This window comes from Mobula birostris, chromosome 4, assembly GCF_030028105.1.
Source record: "Mobula birostris isolate sMobBir1 chromosome 4, sMobBir1.hap1, whole genome shotgun sequence".
NCBI classification, from domain to species: Eukaryota; Metazoa; Chordata; class Chondrichthyes; order Myliobatiformes; family Myliobatidae; genus Mobula; species Mobula birostris.
The window spans coordinates 164,130,285-164,152,735 of NC_092373.1; the positions used below are offsets into that span (position 1 = coordinate 164,130,285).

Genomic DNA, 22,451 nt, shown 5'->3' on the forward strand with positions numbered 1-22,451 from the left:
CTTTTATTGATTTTGCAAACAATTTCTTTAAACTGCTCTCCTTTGTCTTGAAGTCCTGTCCTGCTTCCTTAATTTACTCAGTGAGACAGCTATTGCAGCTACTTGCTCAAGAATTAAATACTTCCTCTAATTTTGTATCTTTCCCAATTCCCCTATATTAGCTCAACTTGCTTCCTCACCTTAGCCCACTACAGTGCCTGACACCCAATATTATTCCCTGCCCCATCAAATATTGTTGTTTATCTCCTGATCCTGAATCAAAACATTGACAGACCATGTCCCTCCACAGATGATGTCTGATCCACTGAGTTCCTCTAATAGCTTGCTTGTTACTCCATATTTCAGTATCTGCAGTTCATCACTATGTTTTTGTACCTAATTGCAGCTTCAACCTCCCTTTTGGCTTTCCAAACTTGTGCCAATAGCTTTCTATTTGAATTCTCCCAACCTGTGTTCACCCTGACACAGTGGCAAAAATGGCTCCAATGTGATAATGCTTTGCTGAGTGACTTTGAAAACGGTAGCCTACTTTTCCTCAGCCTTTCACATGGTTGACAGAAACAACCTCTTCCAATTTATCCCTTTCATTCAATTGAGTGGGATTGCACTCACCTGGGTCCATTTTACTTATTCAGTCATCACAAGAGAGTCAACAGCAATGTCTTATTGCATCTTTACCTCTTCCTGGGACTTGATCCAAATAATAGAGAACGGTTGAATAGGTTAGGACTTCCTTCCCTGGAGTGGAGAAGGAAGAGGTGAGGTCTTGTAGAGGTATAGAGAGGGGAAACACAGGCTTTTTCCCCTGAGGTTGGATGAGAATAGAATTGGAGGTCATCGGTTTAGGGCGAAATGTGAAATTTTTAACGGGGACTTCTTTATTCAAAGGATGGTTCAGTTGTGGAATAAGCTGCCAATGGAAATGGTAGATGCAGGTTCACTTGCAACAAGGGAATTTTGGTTAGGCACATGGATGGGAGAGGTAGGGAATGCTATGGTTTGGGTGCAGGTAGATGGAACTAGGCATAAAAACAGGTCTGTCTGGACTAGATGGGCTAAAGGTCAATGCTGTGACTCTTGATTTATGCTGATATTTATCGAAGTATTACCTCTTGGTAATGATGCTCAAAATACATTGTATCAATTTCCATATGAGAGCTGCTGGTGTCCAAGTCTACCTCACCTCCTCCTGACCACTCCACAAACACTTTGTCCAATGTCTAGAAAAGCATGAGTAAAAATTTCCCTTCAGTAAAAATTGCCTGCTCTCCCCTCTTCCTTTGAACCCCATTGTATTCCATACCACTCGTACTGTTCTTGCCTGCAAAGCATGGCAGGACAACTATATAGTGGGGTGAGGAATGTTACGAACTTACTGATCTGCTTCTCTACTGACCAGCTGGTACTTCCCTTCTTAGAGTTGTCTAGTCCCGATATCAGGTGAAAACTCTTCAATGTTAACTGTTTAGTCCCTGCCATAGATGTTACTTGCTGAGTTCTTCCAGCATTTTGTATGTGTTGCTTCAGATTTCCAGCACCTACACAATCTCTTGAGTTTACCGTGCCTTCTTTATTTGGTTGCCTTTCCTTTCTAAATGATATTGTAAGGTAGATTGCGGTTTTCCAATACATACCTACAGCTTTTAGAGCACATTTACAGCCAAGGGTGTAAAAGATCAAGATTGAGCATCTAGCTCCTCTTCAGGGAGACTTCGAAGAGATCATAGATTGGCTATTGAGGCCGCTAATTGTAATTTGTAAAGGTTTCTATTCGGTACTGCTCCAATTATCTTTTGAGATTGTGATTCTCTGTATGGATTGGCTAACTGGAAGAGTATTCCAGTAGGCACATTTTACCATCATTTCCTTGTAATTGCCTTTTTTAATTACAAGTTTTCTGTTTTGAGTAAGCCCTACTAAAATTTACTAATATGGTAATTTACATTAGAATTTGGGAATTGATCAGATTTTAATATCTGAATTATGCATTTTGGATTGTATTATTTAAAACTTCAGATTGGATGGATGAAATGTTTTTTATGCAGTGATGTGATCTGTAATGCAGATCATTGTAGCTTTCCAAAAAATAGATGGTCTCAGTTGATACTAAAAATGTTGTTTTAGCTCACTCCTGCAGAAACTTGGGGTGGAAAAAATGCTTAGGCAGCAACAACTGTTCTACACACTAAGTGCTCTAAGGTTATGTTCTCATCCCCCTACTCTACTCCATGTACGCTCATGACTGCGTGGCCAGATTCTGCAGGTTTGCAGAAGGTTCCATATAGTGGGCTATAGATCAAATAATGATGAGTCACTCTACAGGAAGGAGACGGAGACCTTATTAAGATGGTCTCATGACAACAATTTTTACATTACTGTAAGCCTTCTAAAAGGGGGTGGTGCATATCCTCCTGTATGCATCAACATTGTTGAAGTTGAGACTTTCAAGTTCCTAGGTGTGGACGTTGCCAAAAGCCTATCTTGGTCTAACCACATTGATGTCATACAGAAGACAGAAAAACTTGAAAGCATGCACCACCAGGCTCAAGGACAATTTCTACCCTGCTATTAAAAGGTAACAGTGGAGAGGTAGAAAATGTACAATAATTTAGGCTCAGAAGTCAAAAGCCCATCTGGTTATGATCTTGCACATTATTGTTTACCTGCACTGCACTTATGTATCTGTTATGTATTATTCTGCATTATTGTTGTTTTGCTGTGTTCTGCCTTAATACATTGTAATGATCTGATCTGTTTCAATGGTATGCAAGAAAAGCTTTTCACTGTATCTCAGTACATGTGACAATAATATTCCAATTCCCAAAAGACTCTCAAAAGATGTTTATTTTGTTCTGGGATTAATAGTGGGGATGGTGAAGTGGTCAAGAAGTGAGCAAAGTTAAGATGGGTTGGTATGTCAATTAGGCTTAAATGGAACAAGCCAGCCTAAGTATTAGTGTTTATTGAATGTACTGGGGGAGAAAGCATTACTTAATAATGTATAAATTGAAAATAACCTTCCAAGTCTGTACCCAGTAACATGCCTTTTTGCTTTCTGTTGTTTGACAGGGGGTCTCATTAACCTGTCAGTGCCCATTGTCCTGACAGCATCGGATGAAGATAAAGAGCGACTGGATGGCTGCACTGCCTTTGCATTGGTGTATGATGGACGGAGAGTGGCCATCCTTCGAAACCCTGAATTCTATGAACACAGGAAAGAGGAGCGCTGTGCACGTCAGTGGGGAACAACATGCAAAGAGCACCCTTATATCAAGGTTTTGTTAGAATCCTTCTTTGTTTTCCATACCCTTTAATCCATATGACATTCAGGTTTTCTGTGAGATAAGTATTAAGATAGTACAGATAGCATGTTTAATGTAGGAGCTTTGAAATTGGTTAATAATTTACTGACATCTGAAATAACTGATTGGGGGCATTCAATTGAAACATTGCTTACCCATCATTGATAAGACCAGTATGTATTTATGTAATGTCTTTAACAAATGTGAATGTAGCACAGGGACTTGTACACTCCACAATGTACCCACAGGAGTCTACAAATCCATGAAGTGTCTGTCATAGGCATATTCAAAATTAACTAATGTAGAAAAGTTTGCAAGACCCTTCATAGGTGCATTATCAAATAAAGTTTGTCACTAGGTTACATTAGGGCTGGTGACCAAATGTTTGGTCAGAGATCTAAGCAATGTTACAAATAAAGTGGAACACTTTGGGATGATACTGTATAGCTTTAGAATAAAATAATTCAGAGTTGCTCAAAGGAAGAATTCGAGGCGCTCATTTTTAAAATAGATACTGTAACTTGCCTTAAACTCGTGGGAAATCAGCTGAGGCCAAATTGAGTCTAGCATGCCCATTGTTTGGTTAGTCTTGATTTTCATTCATTGGAAAATAATTTAAAATATTCTTATTACTTGTTTAAAAGATTCCAATCAGTCACTTGTCATTGCTTTCAGTATTCTTGTGTTATTAGAAAATTAATTAGGAAGAGGTATACAGTTGGATCTATATTTCAGAGAATGCAGAAGCAGTACACTGCATAGCATCTATGAGATGAACCAAGAGTTAACATTTCAGATTGATGGCTTATTATGATGATGATTATTATTATGTGTTGGCACATGGCCAAGTGGTTATGGAGCCAGTCTAGTGATCTGAAGGTCGCTAGTTCAAGTCTCAGCTGAGGCAGCGTGTTGTGTCCTTGAGCAAGGCACTTAACCACACATTTCTCTGCAACAACACTGGTGCCAAGCTGTATCAGCCCTAATGCCTTTCCCTTGGACAACATCATGGCATGGAGAGGGGAGACGTGCAGCATGGGCAACTGCCGGTCTTCCATACAACCTTCGCCCAGGCCTGCACCCTGGAAACTTTCCAAGGTGCAAATCCGTGGTCTCACGAGACTAGCGGATGCCTATATATTATAGAAATCAGCTCAGAGCCAGGGATTAATCTGGATAAGGCACAGGCAGAGCAAATGAGTGATTTGTGTTTTGAAAGATGTGAGATATTTCTTATAGCAAGTGATGGTCCAAATCAATGAGAAGAATTAGGAATGAGATAAATTAGAGACAAAGGTTGTACCTAAAGGATATATGCACAGTAATCTAAAACATTCACTTTGTCCTCCTCTGAATGCTCACTAACCTTTAGTGAGTTTTGAGCATTGCCTGTTGTTATTTCAGATTTCCATTAACTACAGTCAACATTTCATGAAGAGTTTCAGCCCAAAACGTCAACTGTTTATTCCTTTCCATAGATGCTGCCTGACCTGCTGAGTTCCTCTAGCACTTTGTGTGTATTACTCTTGATTTCCAGCATCTGCAAATCTCTTGTGTTTATGACCTCTATAAGGTCACCCCTCTTATCTCTTACCACACTCAAAGAAATAAAATCCTAGCTTGGCCAACAGCTCCCTAACTCAGACCCTTAAGCCATGGCAGTATCCTCATAAACTTTCTCTGCATTCTTTCTGGCTCAGTTATTTCTTTCCAGTTTAGTGATGTCTTTCCCATAACAAGGCAACCAAAACTGTAGACAGTAATAATGTATTTTCTGCTCTTCCCAATTCTGGCCAAGAATAAATAACTTGAAATGTTAATTCTATTTGTTTTCCAAAATTGAGTTTGTCAAATGCACAAGTACATGTTCACATAGATACAATCAGAAAACTTGCTTCCAGCAATGTCATAGGCATATAGCAACATATAAGCAGCATTCCCAAGAAAAACATAATTTATACTTAATGTATGCACACAATGCTGGAGCAACTCAGCAACTCAGGCAACATCGATGGTGGGGAATAGGCAGTCAATGTTTCATGTCAAGACCCTTTATCAGGATTAGTCCTGTAATGATGAAAGGTCTAGGCCCAAAATATTGACTGCTTATTCCCCTCAGTAGATGCTGCTTGACTTGCTCAAGCATTTTGTGTGTTGCTAAAGATTTCCAGCTTCTGCAGTATCTTATTTTAGTGCAAAGTATCTTTGATCACTGTGCACTAAAATAACCCAATTTTAGTGCAAAATGATCAAAGTGGAAATAGTGATTAGGAAGTAGCTGTTCTTGAAGCTGGTGTGGGACTTGTACCTCCTGCCTGTTGGTAACTGTGAGTTGATGGCATGGCCTAGATAGTGGAGACCTTTGATAGACACTGCTTTTTGATGCAGCACCTTCTGTAGATACTATCAACAATGGGGCGGGATCTACTTGTGATTTATTGGATCAAGTGAACTACTCTCTACAGCTTCTTGTGCATTCAAATTGCCATACCAGACCATAATCAACCAGTCAGGATACTTTCAGGAGTATATCTGTAGAGGTTTGTTTGAGTGTATAGCTGTTACCTGTGTGTTTCCAGGGTGGTCTGTTTTTATTAGTTTCCAGCATGAGCAGTTCTTGATTTTCATCTGCTTATTTTTTAATTTCACATTAGTTTTTTTTAATGTAACTATTGTTTCTCTACTCTGAAACCAACAGATGGTAATGCAGAGTGGCAATTGGTTAGTAGGTGGAGATTTGCAAGTTCTTGATCGTGTTTATTGGAATGATGGACTTGATCAATATCGCCTAACCCCACGTGAACTAAAGCAAAAATTTAAAGCAATGAATGCTGGTGAGTACCAGTTTATCTTGTTGTCTGACTGTTTCCATACACGTGATAGTTTAAATTCATGAATCTAGTCAATATTTATAGTATAGTTGTTAGCAATCAAATGCCAAAGAGGCTTTTTCTTTTATTGGGTGTTACGTGAAGAACATTAAGTCTGGGAAACAGCCAGTTCCTTATGTTAGGTTTTTGATGTTAAAAGTTAGGATTTCTAAGAAAGCCTTCTCTGTTCAGGCTTGCCATTCTAATTCCATGCCAGATTATGGGAATTACTGTATCTACTTGGCTCAACCTGCTGGCATTTGGCATACAACTGCTATACTGTCCGTCTCCCCTTTATTTTTGAGTCCAAAAGTGGGGTCTGAACTCAAAAGCGCTGATTGTTCATTTCCCTCCACAGATGTTGTCTGACCCATTGAGTTCAAACAAGATGCTGAATGCTACTCTTGATTGTAGTATCATCTCTCCAGTAGGAGAATTATAGCAGTTCAAAAAAAGAACAGGTGTTTTCCATGCTTTGAGGATAAACATTAAAGAAAACACTAAAACTCCAGTTTGCTTCATCCCAAATTGATTCTTCTACCAAGATAACTACTGATATCAAAGTGTCTTTCTTGCAGATTATCAAGTGGAGTCAGTCATTTCTCCACAAGGTGGAAGCAAAACATAACTCAGTCAATCTGAACTGCTATTTTGTACTTCAAGTCACCAGTAAGTGTAGCATAGCAATGGTTGTGAAATGAAACAGAATTTTAGCACACAAAAACAAGAGCGTGTGAGCTGATGGGAATGGGGGCAGAACCACAAAGCCAATCCTTGGGTTCACCAGAATTATAGAGAGGGGATAAGGAACTGGCAACTAACATACTCTCAGAATGTAAGTTGACAATTAATTGTTTTTGAGTTGGGTAGCCTTAAAGGGAAGGCAGGGAGAAGCAGAACTGTGTACCCAACCAATTCCTTCAAATCTTCAACAAATCATCGCCCTTGGTGTCCTAAACCATCTTCTCAACTGCAGGAAGGTTGAGACCAGGAAATTTGAAATAATTTTTGCAGTTTTCTGATTTTTTTTTCACTGTTTGATTTTGCTCTGAAATAGCTTTCTAAGATACAAGTGCTCAGAGTCGATCTCCACAACAGTACAGAAATCCAACTTCCATTTTAATTCATTATTGTCTACCAAATTACTTGTTCCACACCTTAGTATCATTTAGTATTTTATTTAGAGTTGTTTGCTGTAAAAGCATAAAACATAGGAGAAGAATTAGGTTATTTGGCCTATTAAGTGTGCTCTGCCATTTCACCATGGCTGATCCATTTCCCTCTTGACCCCCTTTGCCTACCTTTTCCCCGTAACCTTTCACGTCCTGACTAATCAAGAACCTCTCAACCTTTGCCTTAATTACACCTAACGATCTGGCCTCCACAGTTGCCTGTGGCCATGAATTTCACAGATTCACCACCCATAGCTAAAGAAATTCCTCTACCTCTGTTCTAAATGAAAGACACTCTATTATGAAGTTGTGCCCTCCGGACCTAGACTTGCCCACATCCAGTCTATCTAGGCCTTCTCAATATTTGATAGGTTTCAATGAGATTCTTCTCATTCTTTTAGTTCCAGTGAGTACAGTCCCGGAGTCAACAAACACTCCTCATAAGCTAACCCTTTCATTTTGGTGAACTTCCTCTGCACCCTCTCCAAGGTCAGCACATCTTTTCTGAGATAATGAACCCAAAACTGCTCAAAAACACAAAAGTGAGGCTTCACCAGTGCTTTATAAAGTCACAGCACTGCATCCTTGCTTTTATATTCAAGTCCTCCCGAAATGAATACTAATAATGATTTGTTTCTCATCACCGACTCAAACTACAAGTTAACCTTTGGGAGTTTCTGTGCAGAATTCCCTAAGTCCTTTTGCATCTTAGATTTTTGAATTTTTTCCCCCATTTAGAAAATAATCTACGCTTTTATTTCATCTACCGAAGTGCACAACCATGCACTTTCCTACACTGTAATCCATCTGCCACTTCTTTGCCCATTCCCCTAAGTCCTTCTGCAGCCTCCCTCCTTCAACACTACCTGCCCCTCTGCGCATCTTAAAACTGTCCGCAGGCTTGGCCACAAAGCCATCAATTCCTTCATCCGGACCATTGGCAAATAATGTAAAAAACGGTGGTCCCAACACCAACCCTGAGGAACATCACCAGTCATTGGCAACCAATTAGAAAAGGCTCCCTTTCTTCCCACTCTTTGCCTCCTGGCAATCAGATAATGCTCTATCCATACTAGTATCTTTCCTGTAATACCATGGGCTCTTATCTTGTTAAACAGCCCTGTGCAAGGGCTTCTGAAAATCCAAGGACACGATATCTACTGATTCTCCTTTGTCTATTCTGTTCGTTATTTCTTCATGGAATTCCAAAAAATTTGTCAGGCAAGATTTTCCCTTAAGAAAATCTTGCTGTCTTTGGCCTATTTTATCATGTGCCTCCGGGTACCCCGACACCTCACAATCGACTCCAGCATTTTCCCAACCACTGAAGTCAGGCTAACTGGCCTATAATTTCCTTTCTTCTGCTTCCCTCCCTCCCTTCTTGAAGAGTGGAGTGACATTTGCAATTATCCAGTCCTCTGGAACCATGCCAGAAACTATTGATTCTTGAAAGATCATTACTAATACCTCCACGATCTCTTTAACCATCTCTTTCAGAACCCTGTGGTGTAGTTCATCTGGTCCAGGTGACTTATCTACCTTCAGACCTTTCAGCTTCTCATTTTCCCTCTCCAGCAAGTACAAGCTCAGAGACATCAAATGCTCCTCATAAATTAATCCTTTCATTCCTGGGATTATTCTCATGAACCTCCTCTGGACCGACTCTGAAGACAGCATATCTTTTCACAAATAAGGGGCACAAAACTGCTCACCTGTATTCCATGCAGTCTGATCAATGCCTTACAGCCTCAGCATTACATCCTTGCTTTTGTACTCTCGCCCTCTTGAAATAGATGCTAATATTGCATTTGCCTTCCTCACTACCGACTTAAGCTGCAAGTTAACCTTTAAGGAATTCTGCATGAGAACTCCCAAGTTCCTTTGCACATCTGATTTTTGAATTTTCTCCCCATTTAGAAAATAGTTCTGCCTTTATTCCTTCTTCCAAAGTACATGACCTTCTACTTCCCTACACTGTACAGGTTTCTCCCGCCATCCGAAGGTAGAGTGTTCCTATGAAATGGTTCGTAAGCTGGAATGTCGTAAAGCGAAGAAGCAATTACCATTTATTTATATGGGAAAATTTTGTGAGCGTTCGCAGACCCAAAAATAACCTACCAAATCATGCCAAATAACACATAAAACCTAAAATAACAGTAACATATAGTAAAAGCAAGAATGGTATGATAAATACACAACCTATATAAGGTAGAAATACTTTTCCACAATCATTGCCTACACTGTCCACCGTAGTGAAAATCTCACGCAAGCACCGTTGGCAAAAACACGGCGCAAGCGCTCTCGGCAGAAAATCTCACGCAAGCGCTCTTGGCAAAAACACTCTCTCCAGTAAACTATAAGCTATGAAGCTGCCAAATCATACCAAATAACACGTTAAAAATACACAGCCGATATAAAGTAGAAATAATGTATGTACAGTGTAGTATCACTTACGGGAATCGGGAAGACAGCGCAGAGTACACTGATGATGGTGTGTTAGGCTGAGTCGCCGGAGGTTGGGGTGGTGCCGTGGCCCCCATCCTCTGGGTAGCGACCCGATACTGATTAGCGGAGAACGCGGTGGTACAGCAGTATCCGGGAGGCACACAGCACATCTTTAAGAAAAAAACCGAAATAAACATGCTAATTAATTAGATGCCGCCCGGCACATAAATGTTGGCCCAGATCAGAGGCGATAGGTGATTGCCGATTGCATCGCTTCTGATCTGGGCCGACATTTACATGCTGGGTGGCACCTAATTAATTAACATGTTTATTTCGGCTTATTTCTTAAAGATGTGCTGTCCGGCTACCGCTGCATTCTCCGCGAATCGGTATCTGCGGCCTGGGGGTTGGGGTGGTGGGACACTGGGGTGTCATCTCATCGTCGTCTGTTTCCATTAGGGCAAGCAGCTCATCTTCTCCTATGACTGCCTGCCTCGATGTCGAAGGTCGAGGTTCGTCATCTGCTGTGGCTGATGTGGAAGGCTTGCTTGACTGCTAGGCTCGCGCATTTTTCCTATCACACAGTTCTTTGTAGGCACTCAAACCATCTTGCACATATGCCCTAAACCGACGTACTCTTTCAAAATTAAAGTCGTATTTTATCATTGCAGCGAAAATCTCACGCAGTCACTTTAGTCCGTTCACTACTGCATTCGGTTTCGATTGTTATCCTTTCCTCTTCCAATTGCATCAGCTCTTCATTTATCAGTTCTTGGTCATGGGATGCCAAAACCTCTTCAATATCATCTTCGTCAACTTCCACAAGCCAAACTCACTTTGTCCTTACTTCGTTCACCACGATCGAAACGCTTAATTATGTCTAGTTTTACGCTAAGTGTAACACCCTTACAAGCTCTTTTAGGCTTTTCTAATACCTTAGAACTCATCTTGCAAACAGCTGCTCACAGGCACATGTTTAAGCAATGCCGGCTAGAATGCCGTTCCGAATCCGGGGGAGAGCGCTGCTTGGGCGCTGCCTTTTTTTGTAACAGTGAAAACACCTTCTGTTAGCGAAAACAGGTAACTAATGTAGGTCTTTTGTAACAATGAAGTTTCGTAAAGTGAATGTTCGAAAAGCGTGGGACACCTGTATTCCATTTGCCACTTCTTTGACCGTTCTCCAATCTAAGTCCTTCTGCAGACTCCCTGCTTCCTCAACACTACCTGCCCTTCACCGCAAACTTGGCCACAAGGTGATCAAATCATTGAGATATAGCATGAAAAGGAGTAATTCCAAAAAGGAACACCACTGTGGCACTCCGCTATTCACCAGGAGCCAACCAGAAAAGACCTCCTTTATTTCCACTGTTTGCCCCCTGCCAGTCAGCCAATCTTCTATCCATGCTAATATCTTTCCTGTAATCCCACTGGCTCTTGTATTGTTAAGCAGCCTCACGAATGGCACCTTGTCAAAGACCTCTTGAAAATCCAAATAAACGACATCCAATAACTCAAACAACAGGAACTCTGCAGATGCTGGAAATTCAAGTAACACACATCAAAGTTGCTGGTGAACGCAGCAGGCCAGGCAGCATCTCTAGGAAGAGGTGCAGTCGACGTTTCAGGCCGAGACCCTTCGTCAGGACTAACTGAAGGAAGAGTGAGTAAGGGATTTGAAAGTTGGAGGGGGAGGGGGAGATCCAAAATGATAGGAGAAGACAGGAGGGGGAGGGATGGAACCAAGAGCTGAACAGGTGATTGGCAAAAGGGGATACGAGAGGATCATGGGACAGGAAGTCCGGGAAGAAAGACAAGGGGTGGGGGGACCCAGAGGATGGGCAAGAGGTATATTCAGAGGGACAGAGGGAGAAAAAGGAGAGTGAGAGAAAGAATCTGTGTATAAAAACATATAACGGATGGGGTACACGGGGGAGGTGGGGCATTAGCGGAAGTTAGAGAAGTCAATGTCCATGCCATCAGGTTGGAGGCTACCCAGACGGAATATAAGGTGTTGTTCCTCCAACCTGAGTGTGGCTTCATCTTTACAGTAGAGGAGGTCGTGGATAGACATGTCAGAATGGGAATGGGATGTGGAATTAAAATGTGTGGCCACTGGGAGATCCTGCTTTCTCTGGCGGACAGAGCGTAGATGTTCAGCAAAGCGGTCTCCCAGTCTGCGTTGGGTCTCGCCAATATATAAAAGGCCACATCGGGAGCACCGGACGCAGTATATCACCCCAGTCGACTCACAGGTGAAGTGTTGCCTCACCTGGAAGGACTGTTTGGGGCCCTGAATGGTGGTAAGGGAGGAAGTGTAAGGGCATGTGTAGCACTTGTTCCGCTTACACGGATAAGTGCCAGGAGGGAGATCAGTGGGGAGGGATGGGGGGGGACGAATGGACAAGGGAGTTGTGTAGGGAGCGATCCCTGCGGAATGCAGAGAGAGGTGGGGAGGGAAAGATGTGCTTAGTGGTGGGATCCCGTTGGAGGTGGCGGAAGTTACGGAGAATAATATGTTGGACCCGGAGGCTGGTGGGGTGGTAGCTGAGGACCAGGGGAACCCTATTCCTAGTGGGGTGGCGGGAGGATGGAGTGAGAGCAGATGTACGTGAAATGGGGGAGATGCGTTTAAGAGCAGAGTTGATAGTGGAGGAAGGGAAGCCCCTTTCTTTAAAAAATGAAGACATCTCCCTCGTCCTAGAATGAAAAGCCTCATCCTGAGAGCAGATGCGGCGGAGACGGAGGAATTGCGAGAAGGGGATGGCGTTTTTGCAAGAGACAGGGTGAGAAGAGGAATAGTCCAGATAGCTGTGAGAGTCAGTAGGCTTATAGTAGACATCAGTGGATAAGCTGTCTCCAGAGACAGAGACAGAAAGATCTAGAAAGGGGAGGGAGGTGTCGGAAATGGACCAGGTAAATTTGAGGGCAGGGTGAAAGTTGGAGGCAAAGTTAATAAAGTCAACGAGTTCTGCATGCGTGCAGGAGCAGCGCCAATGCAGTCGTCGATGTAGCGAAGGAAAAGTGGGGGACAGATACCAGAATAGGCACGGAACATAGACATCCAATAACTCTTTTTTTGTCTATCCTGCCTGTTATTTCCTCAAAGAATTCCCACTGATTTGTCAGGCAAGATTTTCCCTTAAGGAAACCATGCTGACTTTGGCCTATTTTGTCATGTGCCTCCAAGTACCCCGAAACCTCACCCTTAATGATAGATTCCAACATCTTTCCAACCACTGAAGTTAGGCTAATTTCTGCCTCCCTCCCTTCTTGGAGTGATATTTGCAATTTTCCAGCCCCCTGGAATCTTTCCATAATCTAGTGATTCTTGAAAGATAATTACTAATGCCTCTACAATCCTTTCAGGTTTCAACCTAACTCCCTATATTCTCTCTTCAAGACCTCCTACTTGCGTCGTTGGTACCAATATGTACAACAACTTCCAGCTGTTCACCTTCCCCCTTTAGAATTCTGTGGACCTGATGCAAGTCATCCTTGGCCTTGGCACATGGGAGGCAACATACAATCCCAGTGTCTTTCTCATCCACAGAATTTGCTTTCTGCTCCTCTAATTATGGAATCCCTTGTCACTACTGCACTCTTCACTCCCCACCCCACCCTACTACCCTTCTGAGCCACAGAGACAGGGTCAGTCCCAGAGATCATGTTGCTGTGGTTTCCCCCGGTAGGTTGTTCCCCCAGCAGTATCTGAAGTATATGATGTCAGACTCTGTCCATGTCATTGACTCTTAAAATTCCCTCTAAAATAACCTAAAGAGTAACAACATGCAAGGTGTTCTTTTTAATGGTATAATATGAAATGAATGGGGATTGTTTTTTCTTCAGATTGTAACTCAATATTTCTGGCTCACAGAAATGAACAGTTAAACAATTTCTTCAGTATCTTGATGTGTAGTATACTGGCAATTCAATTACTGAAAACAACAACTAAATTTAAGATAACATCTCAGTTATTTAGAATGATATCTAAGTTACAACTGAATTTAAAACAAACAACTCTCAATTTAAAAGAAATAATGGCTGCCTATATTCTTCCATTTTCCTCACATTCATGTGCCTATGTAAACATCTTTAATGTTTCTACCTCTACTACCACCCCAGGCAGCACTTTCCAGCAAACAAACTTGCCCCTGACAACTCATTTGAAATTACCGCCTCTCACCTTAAATGCATGTATTAGACATTTCAACCCTTGGAAAAAGGTATTGTCTGTTTACTCTGTCTAGGTCTCTTGTCCTTACAAACCTCTATTAGATCTCCCCTCAGCCACAGTAACTCCAGACAAAACAACAGAAGTTTATCCAACTTCTTTTCATAGCACATGTCCTCTAATCCAGGTAAACCTCTTCTGCACTCTCTCAAAATCCTTGACATCCTTCCTATAATAAGGGCTACCAGAACTGTATGCAGTACTCTAGATGCAGCCCAACTAGAGTTTTATAAAGCCACAACATAACTTCTTGACTTTTGAACTCAGTGCCTCAACTAATGAAGGCAAGCATACCATATGCCTTCTTAAGCACCACTTTCAGGGAGCTACAAACTTGGGCCCCAAGATGCCTCTGCTCATCAACACTTAAGGATCTTGCCCTTAACAGTGTACTGTCTCTTTGCATTTGACCTACCAAGGTGCAACACTTCGCATTGGGTTGGGTTAAATTCCTTTTTCATTTCTCCTCCCATATGTGCAATTGATCTATATCCTTTTGTATTCTTTGCCAGCTTTTACGCTATCCACAACACCACCAGTCTTCATATCATCTGCAAACTTATTATCCCACTGAACTACATTTCCATCCAGGTCATTTAGATATGTCACAAACAGCAGATATCCCTGTACAGATTCCTGCAGAGCACCACTACTGACAGACCACCAGCTAGAATAAGTCCCTTCCACTACCCTCTGCCTTCTAGGGGCAAGCCAATTCTGAATCCAAACAGCCTATTCACCATGAATCACATGAATCTTCTGGATGAGCCTCCTTTAAGGGACCTTGTTATACACCTTTCTAAAATCTATGTAGACAACGTCCACAGCTCTACCTTTATCAATTACCCTCATAACTTCGTCAAAATACTTAATCAGGTTAGTAAGACATGACTTGCCCCACACAAAGCCATGCTGGCTCTCCCTAATTAGGCCATGGTTTTACAAGTGCTCATAAATCCTATCCCTAAGAATTCTCTCTGGTAACTTCCCTACCACTGAAGTGAGACTCGTAGTCTGTAGTCTCCAGGATATTTCTGGTTCCCTTCTTGAATAATGGAACAACATTAGTTACTTGCCAGTCCTCCAGGACCTCGCCTATGGCTAGAAGAATTTGAAGATATTGGTCAAGGTCCCAGCAATCTCTTGCTTCTCTCAATAACCTGGGGTATATCCCATCAGGCACTAGGGACTTGCCTACCTAACACAACCTCCTCCTTTACCGTGAAATGCCCGAGCATGAGAATACGCTTGGCACTGATCTTCCTGTTCTTCACATCCTTCTCCTTGGTAAACTCTGATATAAAGTACTCATCAAGGACCTCACCCACATCTTGTGCATCCAAGCAAATGCCCCCTCTGAGTGTGTGTGGTATCCGTTAGTCTCGCGAGACCATGGATCTGCGCCTGGATTCGCCAGGGCACAGGCCTGGGCAAGGTTGTATGGAAGACCCGCAGTTGTCCATGCAGCAGGTCTCCCCTTTCCACGACACCGATGTTGTCCAAGGGAAGGGCAAGGGCCGACACAGCTTGGCACCGGGGATGTTGCAGGAGTTGCCAGAACAAGGTTGAAGACAACGTCGGACTGCCTAGGGACCCCAGCTCCGGATTTGTCCTCAGGGTTAACTTCCGAAGTCTTTCCCATGAATGGTTATGGCCGCAAGGCAGCGGAGGTTTGAAATCAGAGTTTTCCCTCTCTTGGATGGACTGCCTTACCAGGCTGATGAGTTCCATCTGCCACTCTGAGTGCAGCTGTGATATTGTGCCTAAATTGTAGTGCAACTCCACCACCTCTTTAACCTCCTCCTCTACCCTTTCTAAAATATTGAAACCCTGGGATATTAGTCATCCATTCCTGTCCTCCTTGTACAGGTCAGCCCTGCCCCAGAAAAGGTTCGGATCATCCGAGAACCTGAACCCTGCTCTCCGCCACCAGTTCGTCAGCCGCTTACTCATTGGTACTGTTATGGTATTCCTGCTCTGCTGAGTACGCGGACTGGGAGTAATCCAGAGATTACTACCTTGGAGGTCCTGCTCTTTATTCTCTTCCCTTACTCCATATACACACGGCGCAGTACCTCTTCTCCTTTCTCCCTATGCAGGTTGAGTCGGTGGTGAGGAAGGCAAATAGAATGTTAGCATTCTAACATTAGTGCCAATGTGCACCATGACCTTTAGCTGCTCACCCTCCCTTTTAAGAATATTCTGCAGCCACTCTTAAGGCATCCTGGACCCTAGCATCTGGGAGGTATCACACCATCCTTGCTTCTCTTTCACGGCCACAGAATCTCCTGTTCATTCTCCCATCGAGCCTCATGTTCCTATCACTCTCCCTGACTTTACCCTTCCCTGCCAAGCTGCAGAGCTAGCAACTGATCTGGTTGCTACTGCAACCTATTAGGTTATCTCCCACCCACCCCCACCCCCACCCCCCAGCATTATCCAAGGGAGTATACTTGTTGCTGAGGAGAATGGCCACAAGGGATCCCTGCACTAACTGCTTACTCTCCTTCCTTCTTGTGGTCACCCATGTTCTATCAGAAGCCTGCATTCTGAGTTTGATTACCTCAGTAAAAGCCTCATCTGAGGTTTTCAGCCTGCTAGATAGTCCTGAGCACATCCAGCTCCAGCTCTGGTTCCTTGACCTTGTCAGTCAGGAGCAGAGGTTGGGTGCACTTCCTGCAGATGTAGTCATCAGGGAGACTGTTGGGTATCCTGCATGTAAATATTATACAGGAGGAGCTTCCACTGCCTTAACTCCCATCCTATCTACACTTGTTATACCTTTGGCTCTTACTAACTAAGGTTAAGTTCTGCAATCAACTAAATGATTCCAAATGACTCAGCACCCTTGACCTCCACTTGTTCTTGCTGAAGCCTGACCATTCTAACACTAGTCCACTCACATAATAGCCACTCTGCTTACACCTCACTTCTTTTTATTGGCCCATGCTAAGTTACTAATAACTTAAGCAATCTCTTGCTCTGCAGACAAGGCCCGACAGGTACCGATCACTTTTTAAACCTGGTGTGTAAAGTCCACAGTAAACTGTCTCCAACTCTCTCTGTGATTTCTCACTGTGCAATATTCCCTAACTGCCTAATACAGATGAAAATGAGTTCTTCAGAAACTATTTAATCTGAAAGAGGTAATCCATCATCCATACCAAATTACTTGTTTAGTAAAGTGTAATAACCACTTCCTAACTAGATGCAGTGTTGTTAGCAGTTGCTTATATTTTTTTTAACGAAATTGAAATAATCCAGGACATAATCTTAGAGACTTGTGTTCAAAAGATCCAGCTGAATTTTTACAACCACTTCCAAGTCCACAAAAAAATGTAATTGCTGGGCATTCTTAGTGCCTGATTATTCAACCCTGTGGTCATGGTTGGTCTTCTAGATGGGTCAGGTTTCTAATACAGTGCTTTAAAAATTATTGCAGAAGGCTGCAGAAACTGAATGCAGCTTGTCCTTAAAATGATGTAATCTTCTGCACTGATACTCTTCTGTGTGTGTGTGTTTTTTAAAGTGTAGTTAAATAGGAAACTCAAGATTTTTGTGCATGATGTGCACTACATATTGTACAGAAAGCTTAACCAATTGCTTTGGGTTGTGGACCACCTTGGAGATATTTTTTCCAAGGAGTGGCAGTAATGGTAATTAAAATATTTCTAAAATAGAGCTTTTCTAGTTAGATAAATATGCCCTAATTGTTTCCACCCTCCAGATGCTGTCTTTGCATTTCAGCTACGTAACCCAGTGCACAATGGGCATGCTCTACTGATGCAGGATACCTTTCAGCGATTGATTGACCGTGGCTACAGACGTCCAGTTCTCCTCCTTCATCCATTAGGCGGCTGGACAAAAGATGATGATGTGCCTTTAATATGGCGAATGAAGCAACATGCTGCTGTGTTGGAGGAGGGAGTTCTTAAACAAGAATCTACTGTTGTTGCAATCTTTCCTTCTCCTATGATGTATGCTGGACCAACTGAGGTGATTCTTCTCCTTCTTCACCCTCTCCTGTATCTCGGGTTTTTAATTGATTAATCTTTTTTACTGCAGAAGATGTTATAAAATCAAATTAATGTCTTGCCTTTTGGTTTTTGATATTCAGTACCTTTCTTCAAATTGACTGGTCACTTGAATTGACATGCATTGTATAATATATGCCAGTAAATTCTCGGTCCCAAACAGGTTACTAAAAACACAAGGATTTTTATATATATATACATACAATCATCATAGAATCCCACAGCACAGCAGTCCTATTGTGCTGGATTGGATCTTTGAAAGAGTGATCAAATTAGACAATATTTTTCTCTGTGGCCCTAAAGGGTTAAAAGAAACAAATTACGCTTGTTAAAGCACTAATAATTCTCAAAATGTGGAAAGATAAAATATATCTGTGAACAGGAGGGTACTGGAGAATGCTGCCTGAAATGGTGGTAGAGGCAGATACCTTGGATGTGTGCTTTGAAGAGTTATTATCAGGATTATAGATTTTGTGCTGATGTGAGAGTGGCCATTCTCGTTTGACCTGCACAGAGACAGTGGGCTTCCTTTTGTTATATACTCACAGCCACTTCTTACATACAGGAGTGGAGCCCAGTATGGTAACCTGCACACCATTCTTGTAACACATAGTTATTTGAGTTCTGTCAGCTTGAACCAGTCTGGTCATTCTGCTTTGACCTCTCTTATTAACAAAGCACTTTTGACCCAGAACTGCCACTCACTGGATGTGTTTTATTTTTTGTATCATTCACTGTAGATTTTATTCTAGAGACTGATGCAGGAAAATCCCAGGCAATCAGTAATTTGAGTACTAAACCACCCCATCTGGCACCAACAAATATTCCACGATAAAAGTCACCTAGATCACATTTTTTCCTCATTCTGATGTTTGGTCTGAATAACAACTGAATCTCTTGATCATCTCTGCATGTCTTTCTGCATTAAGTTGCTGCCACATGATTGGCTGATTAGATATTTGCTATGGTTCCATGTCAGGCATTGTTAAAAAGAGGAACAATAATTAAGGTGAAACTGGCCACATCAAAGCAATGTGCAATGTTAGTATGGAGTGGAAGGAAAGCTGATCAGCACTTATCAAGCTAATTTCTCACCACCTGCTGCTGTTATTTGCATAACGGTCTCTGATGAGTTATGTGGTCAACAGTGTTGTCCTGAAATTCCACTTATTTGCATCAGGTACACTTTCAAAGTTTAAACAAGTTGAATCTAATTTAGTGAGTGTACTTTGGGAAAGCAATCTGGATCATTGAGAATTCATTCGCTAGATTAGTTGATGTTATGACACCAATAATTAGAAGTTTCTAGAAAAAGAAGGGTTCAAAGATCTCACTGATTGTATCATTAATTTTTGACCATGCACGAGAACATGAATGTAATCAGGTATGTGCCATTGAAATTCTGCTGTTTATTTTGGGCACTCAGTCAATGATCAAATCCCAAGGTAACCTCTGCCAAAATATTGTCGAATGGTTTTTAAAATTTGTTGGGCTTCATTGCCAGTCATTTAACACTTGGATTGCAATATTTGATATTGTTCTGAGCAATCAACTTCAAATGAACTCAAAAATACCCAGTAAATGATTATCAAAGAAAAGAGGGCCTTGTGTGTAGTGAAAGGAACCAATAATGGTTAAGCAATAGAAATAATATTTTCTTTTTAATTGCTATTTTGCAATACTGTTTCAATTCAAAGGCATTTGCTAATTGAGATAATCTCTTTGATTTATGAGATTATAAATAGATGCTTAGCAACATCTAAATCATAGAACATACAACAGTACAGCACAGGAACAGGCCATTTGGCCTTCAATGTTGTGTCTAACCAGGTAAATTAGTAATCAAATGGCAAACAAAACTAATCTGTTCTGCCTACAGAATGTTCGTGCTCTTCTATCTTCTGCACATTCATATGCCTATCTAAACATCTCTTAAAAAGTCTGTACCACCACTCCAGGCACCCACACTTCCTGTGTAAAAACATATCCCTCACATCTTTGAAATTATCCCCTCTCACTTTAAGTGCATGCCTTCTGGTATTAGACATTTTAACCTTGGAAAAAGATATTCTCTATCTCTGCCTCTTGTAATCTTATAAACCTCATCAGGATTGTATGCAATACTTCAGATGTAGCCTAACTAGAGTTGTATGAAGCTCTGCAATGTAACTTTTGACATTTGAAAACTCAGTGACTCGACTAATAAAGGCAAGTATGTCATGAGGCTTCTTACCAACCCTGTTAACGTGTGTAGCCATTTTCAGGGAGCTATGAACTTGGACGCAAGGTTCTTCTGCTCATCAACACTGTTAAGGATCTTGCCCTTAGTAGTATACTGTCTTGCCCTTAGTAGTATGCTGTCAGTTTACATTTGACCTACCAAGGTGCAACACTTAATATTTGGTTGGGTTATATTCCGTTTGCCATTCCTTTGCCCATATATGCAACTGATTGTCATCCCTTTGTATTCTTTGCCAGCCTTCTACGCCATCAGTCGTCATATTTTCTGCAAACTTAGTAACCTACCCATTTACATTTTCATCCAGGTCACTTGTTTACATCACAAACAGCAGAGATCCCAATACAAATCCCTGCAGAACACCACTAATGACAGCTCCAGCTAGTCTTTTCAACCACTACTATCTTCAGTTCAGAATCTAAACGTTCAATTCACCATGGATCCCATGCATCTCCTGGATGAGCCTTCCATGAGGGACCTTGTTAAACACCTTACTAAAATCTATGTAGACATCCACAGCTCTTCCTTCATCAATTACCCTGGTCACCTCTTCAAAAACTCGCATTAGGTGTAGGAGCAGAATTAAGCCATTTGGCCTATTTAGTCTGCTTTGCCATTTCATCGTGGCTGGTCAAATTTTCTTCTCTGCCCCAATTTTCTGCCTTCCCCTGTATCTCTTCATGCCCTGACCAATCAAGAATCCATCAACCTCTGCCTTAAATATACTTGGCCTCCACAGCTGCCTGTAACATAGAATTCCACAGATTCATCACTTTCTGGCTAAAGAAATTCCTCCTCATATCCATTATTAAAGAACACTCCTCTATTCTGAGGCTATGTCCTCTGGCCTTAGACTCTCCCACCATAGGAAACATCCTCTCTACATCTACTCGGTCAAGGCCTTTCATCGTTCGATAGGTTTCAATTAGGTCACCCCTCATTCTTTTGAATTCTAGTGAATACAGGTCCAGAGCCATCAAATACTCTTCATATGACATGCCATTCAATGCTGGAATGATTTTCTTGAACCTCCTTTGAACTCTCTCCAGTTTCAGCACATCCTTTATAAGATGAGGGGCTCAAAACTGCTCACAATATCCAGGTGAGACTTCACCGGTGCTTAATAAAGTCTCAACGTTACATCCTTGCTTTTATATTCTAGCTCCCTTGAAATGAATGCTAACGTTGCATTTGCCTTCCTTACCACAGACTCAACCTGCAAATTAATCTTCAGGGAATCCTACAGGAGGACTCCCAAGGCCCCTTTACAGCTCTTTTTTTTTAATATTTTGTCTCTGTTTAGAAAATAGGTAAGCAATTTCTTCTACCAAAGAGCATGACCATGCACTTCCTGAAACAGTATTCCATCTGCCACTTCTTTGCCCAACCAGCCACTGCTATATTCATGCTAGAGTCTTTCCTGTGATATCATGGGCTCATAGCCTGTTCTACAGCCTCATGTCTGGGCCTTGTTGAAGGTCTTCTGAAAATCCAAGTACACAACATCAACCAATTCTCCTTTGTCTATCCTGCTTGTTATTTCTTACAAGACTTCAAACCAATTTGTCAGTCAACCTTGCTGACTGCAGCCTGTTTTATCACGTGCCCCCAAGTACCCTGGGACGTCATCCTTAACAATTGACTCCAGCATCTTTCCAACCACTGAAGTCAGACTAATTGGCCTATAATTTCCTTTCTTCTGCCTCTCCTTTCTTGAAAGATGAGGTAACATTTGTAATTTTCCAGACTTCTGGAACCTTTCCAGAATCTAGTGATTCTTAAAAGATCTTTATTAATGCCTCCACAATACTTCTTTCAGACCTTCTCTCTAGTAATGGTAGCTTCACACACTTCATGACTGCTGATACCTGGAACTTTCACAATAGTCGTGCTGTCTTCCACAGTGAAGACTGATGCAAAATATTTATTCAGTTCATCCACATTTCCTTGTCCCCCATCATTACCTCTCCAGCATTGTTTTCCTGTAATCTTATCAACTCTCACCTCACTTTTACACTTTATTTGAAGAAACTTTTGGTATTCTCTTTAATATTATTGGCTAGTTTACTTTCATATTCTATCTTTGCCTTAATGACTTTTTAGTTGCCTTTTGTTGCTTTTTAAAACTTCCCACTAATTTTTGCTCTATTTATGTTGG

General features: G+C 41.7%; 1 protein-coding gene across 1 annotated transcript in view; it reads left to right on the forward strand.

Moving 5' to 3' along the window:
* Positions 1–22,451, forward strand: part of papss1 (3'-phosphoadenosine 5'-phosphosulfate synthase 1) — a 77,064-nt gene that overhangs the window by 44,393 nt on the left and 10,220 nt on the right. The window contains exons 8-10 of the mRNA XM_072254771.1: positions 3,070–3,275; positions 6,001–6,136; positions 17,748–18,016. Of these exons, the coding sequence (XP_072110872.1) occupies positions 3,070–3,275; positions 6,001–6,136; positions 17,748–18,016 (611 nt within the window). The remainder of the gene's footprint in view (positions 1–3,069; positions 3,276–6,000; positions 6,137–17,747; positions 18,017–22,451) is intronic.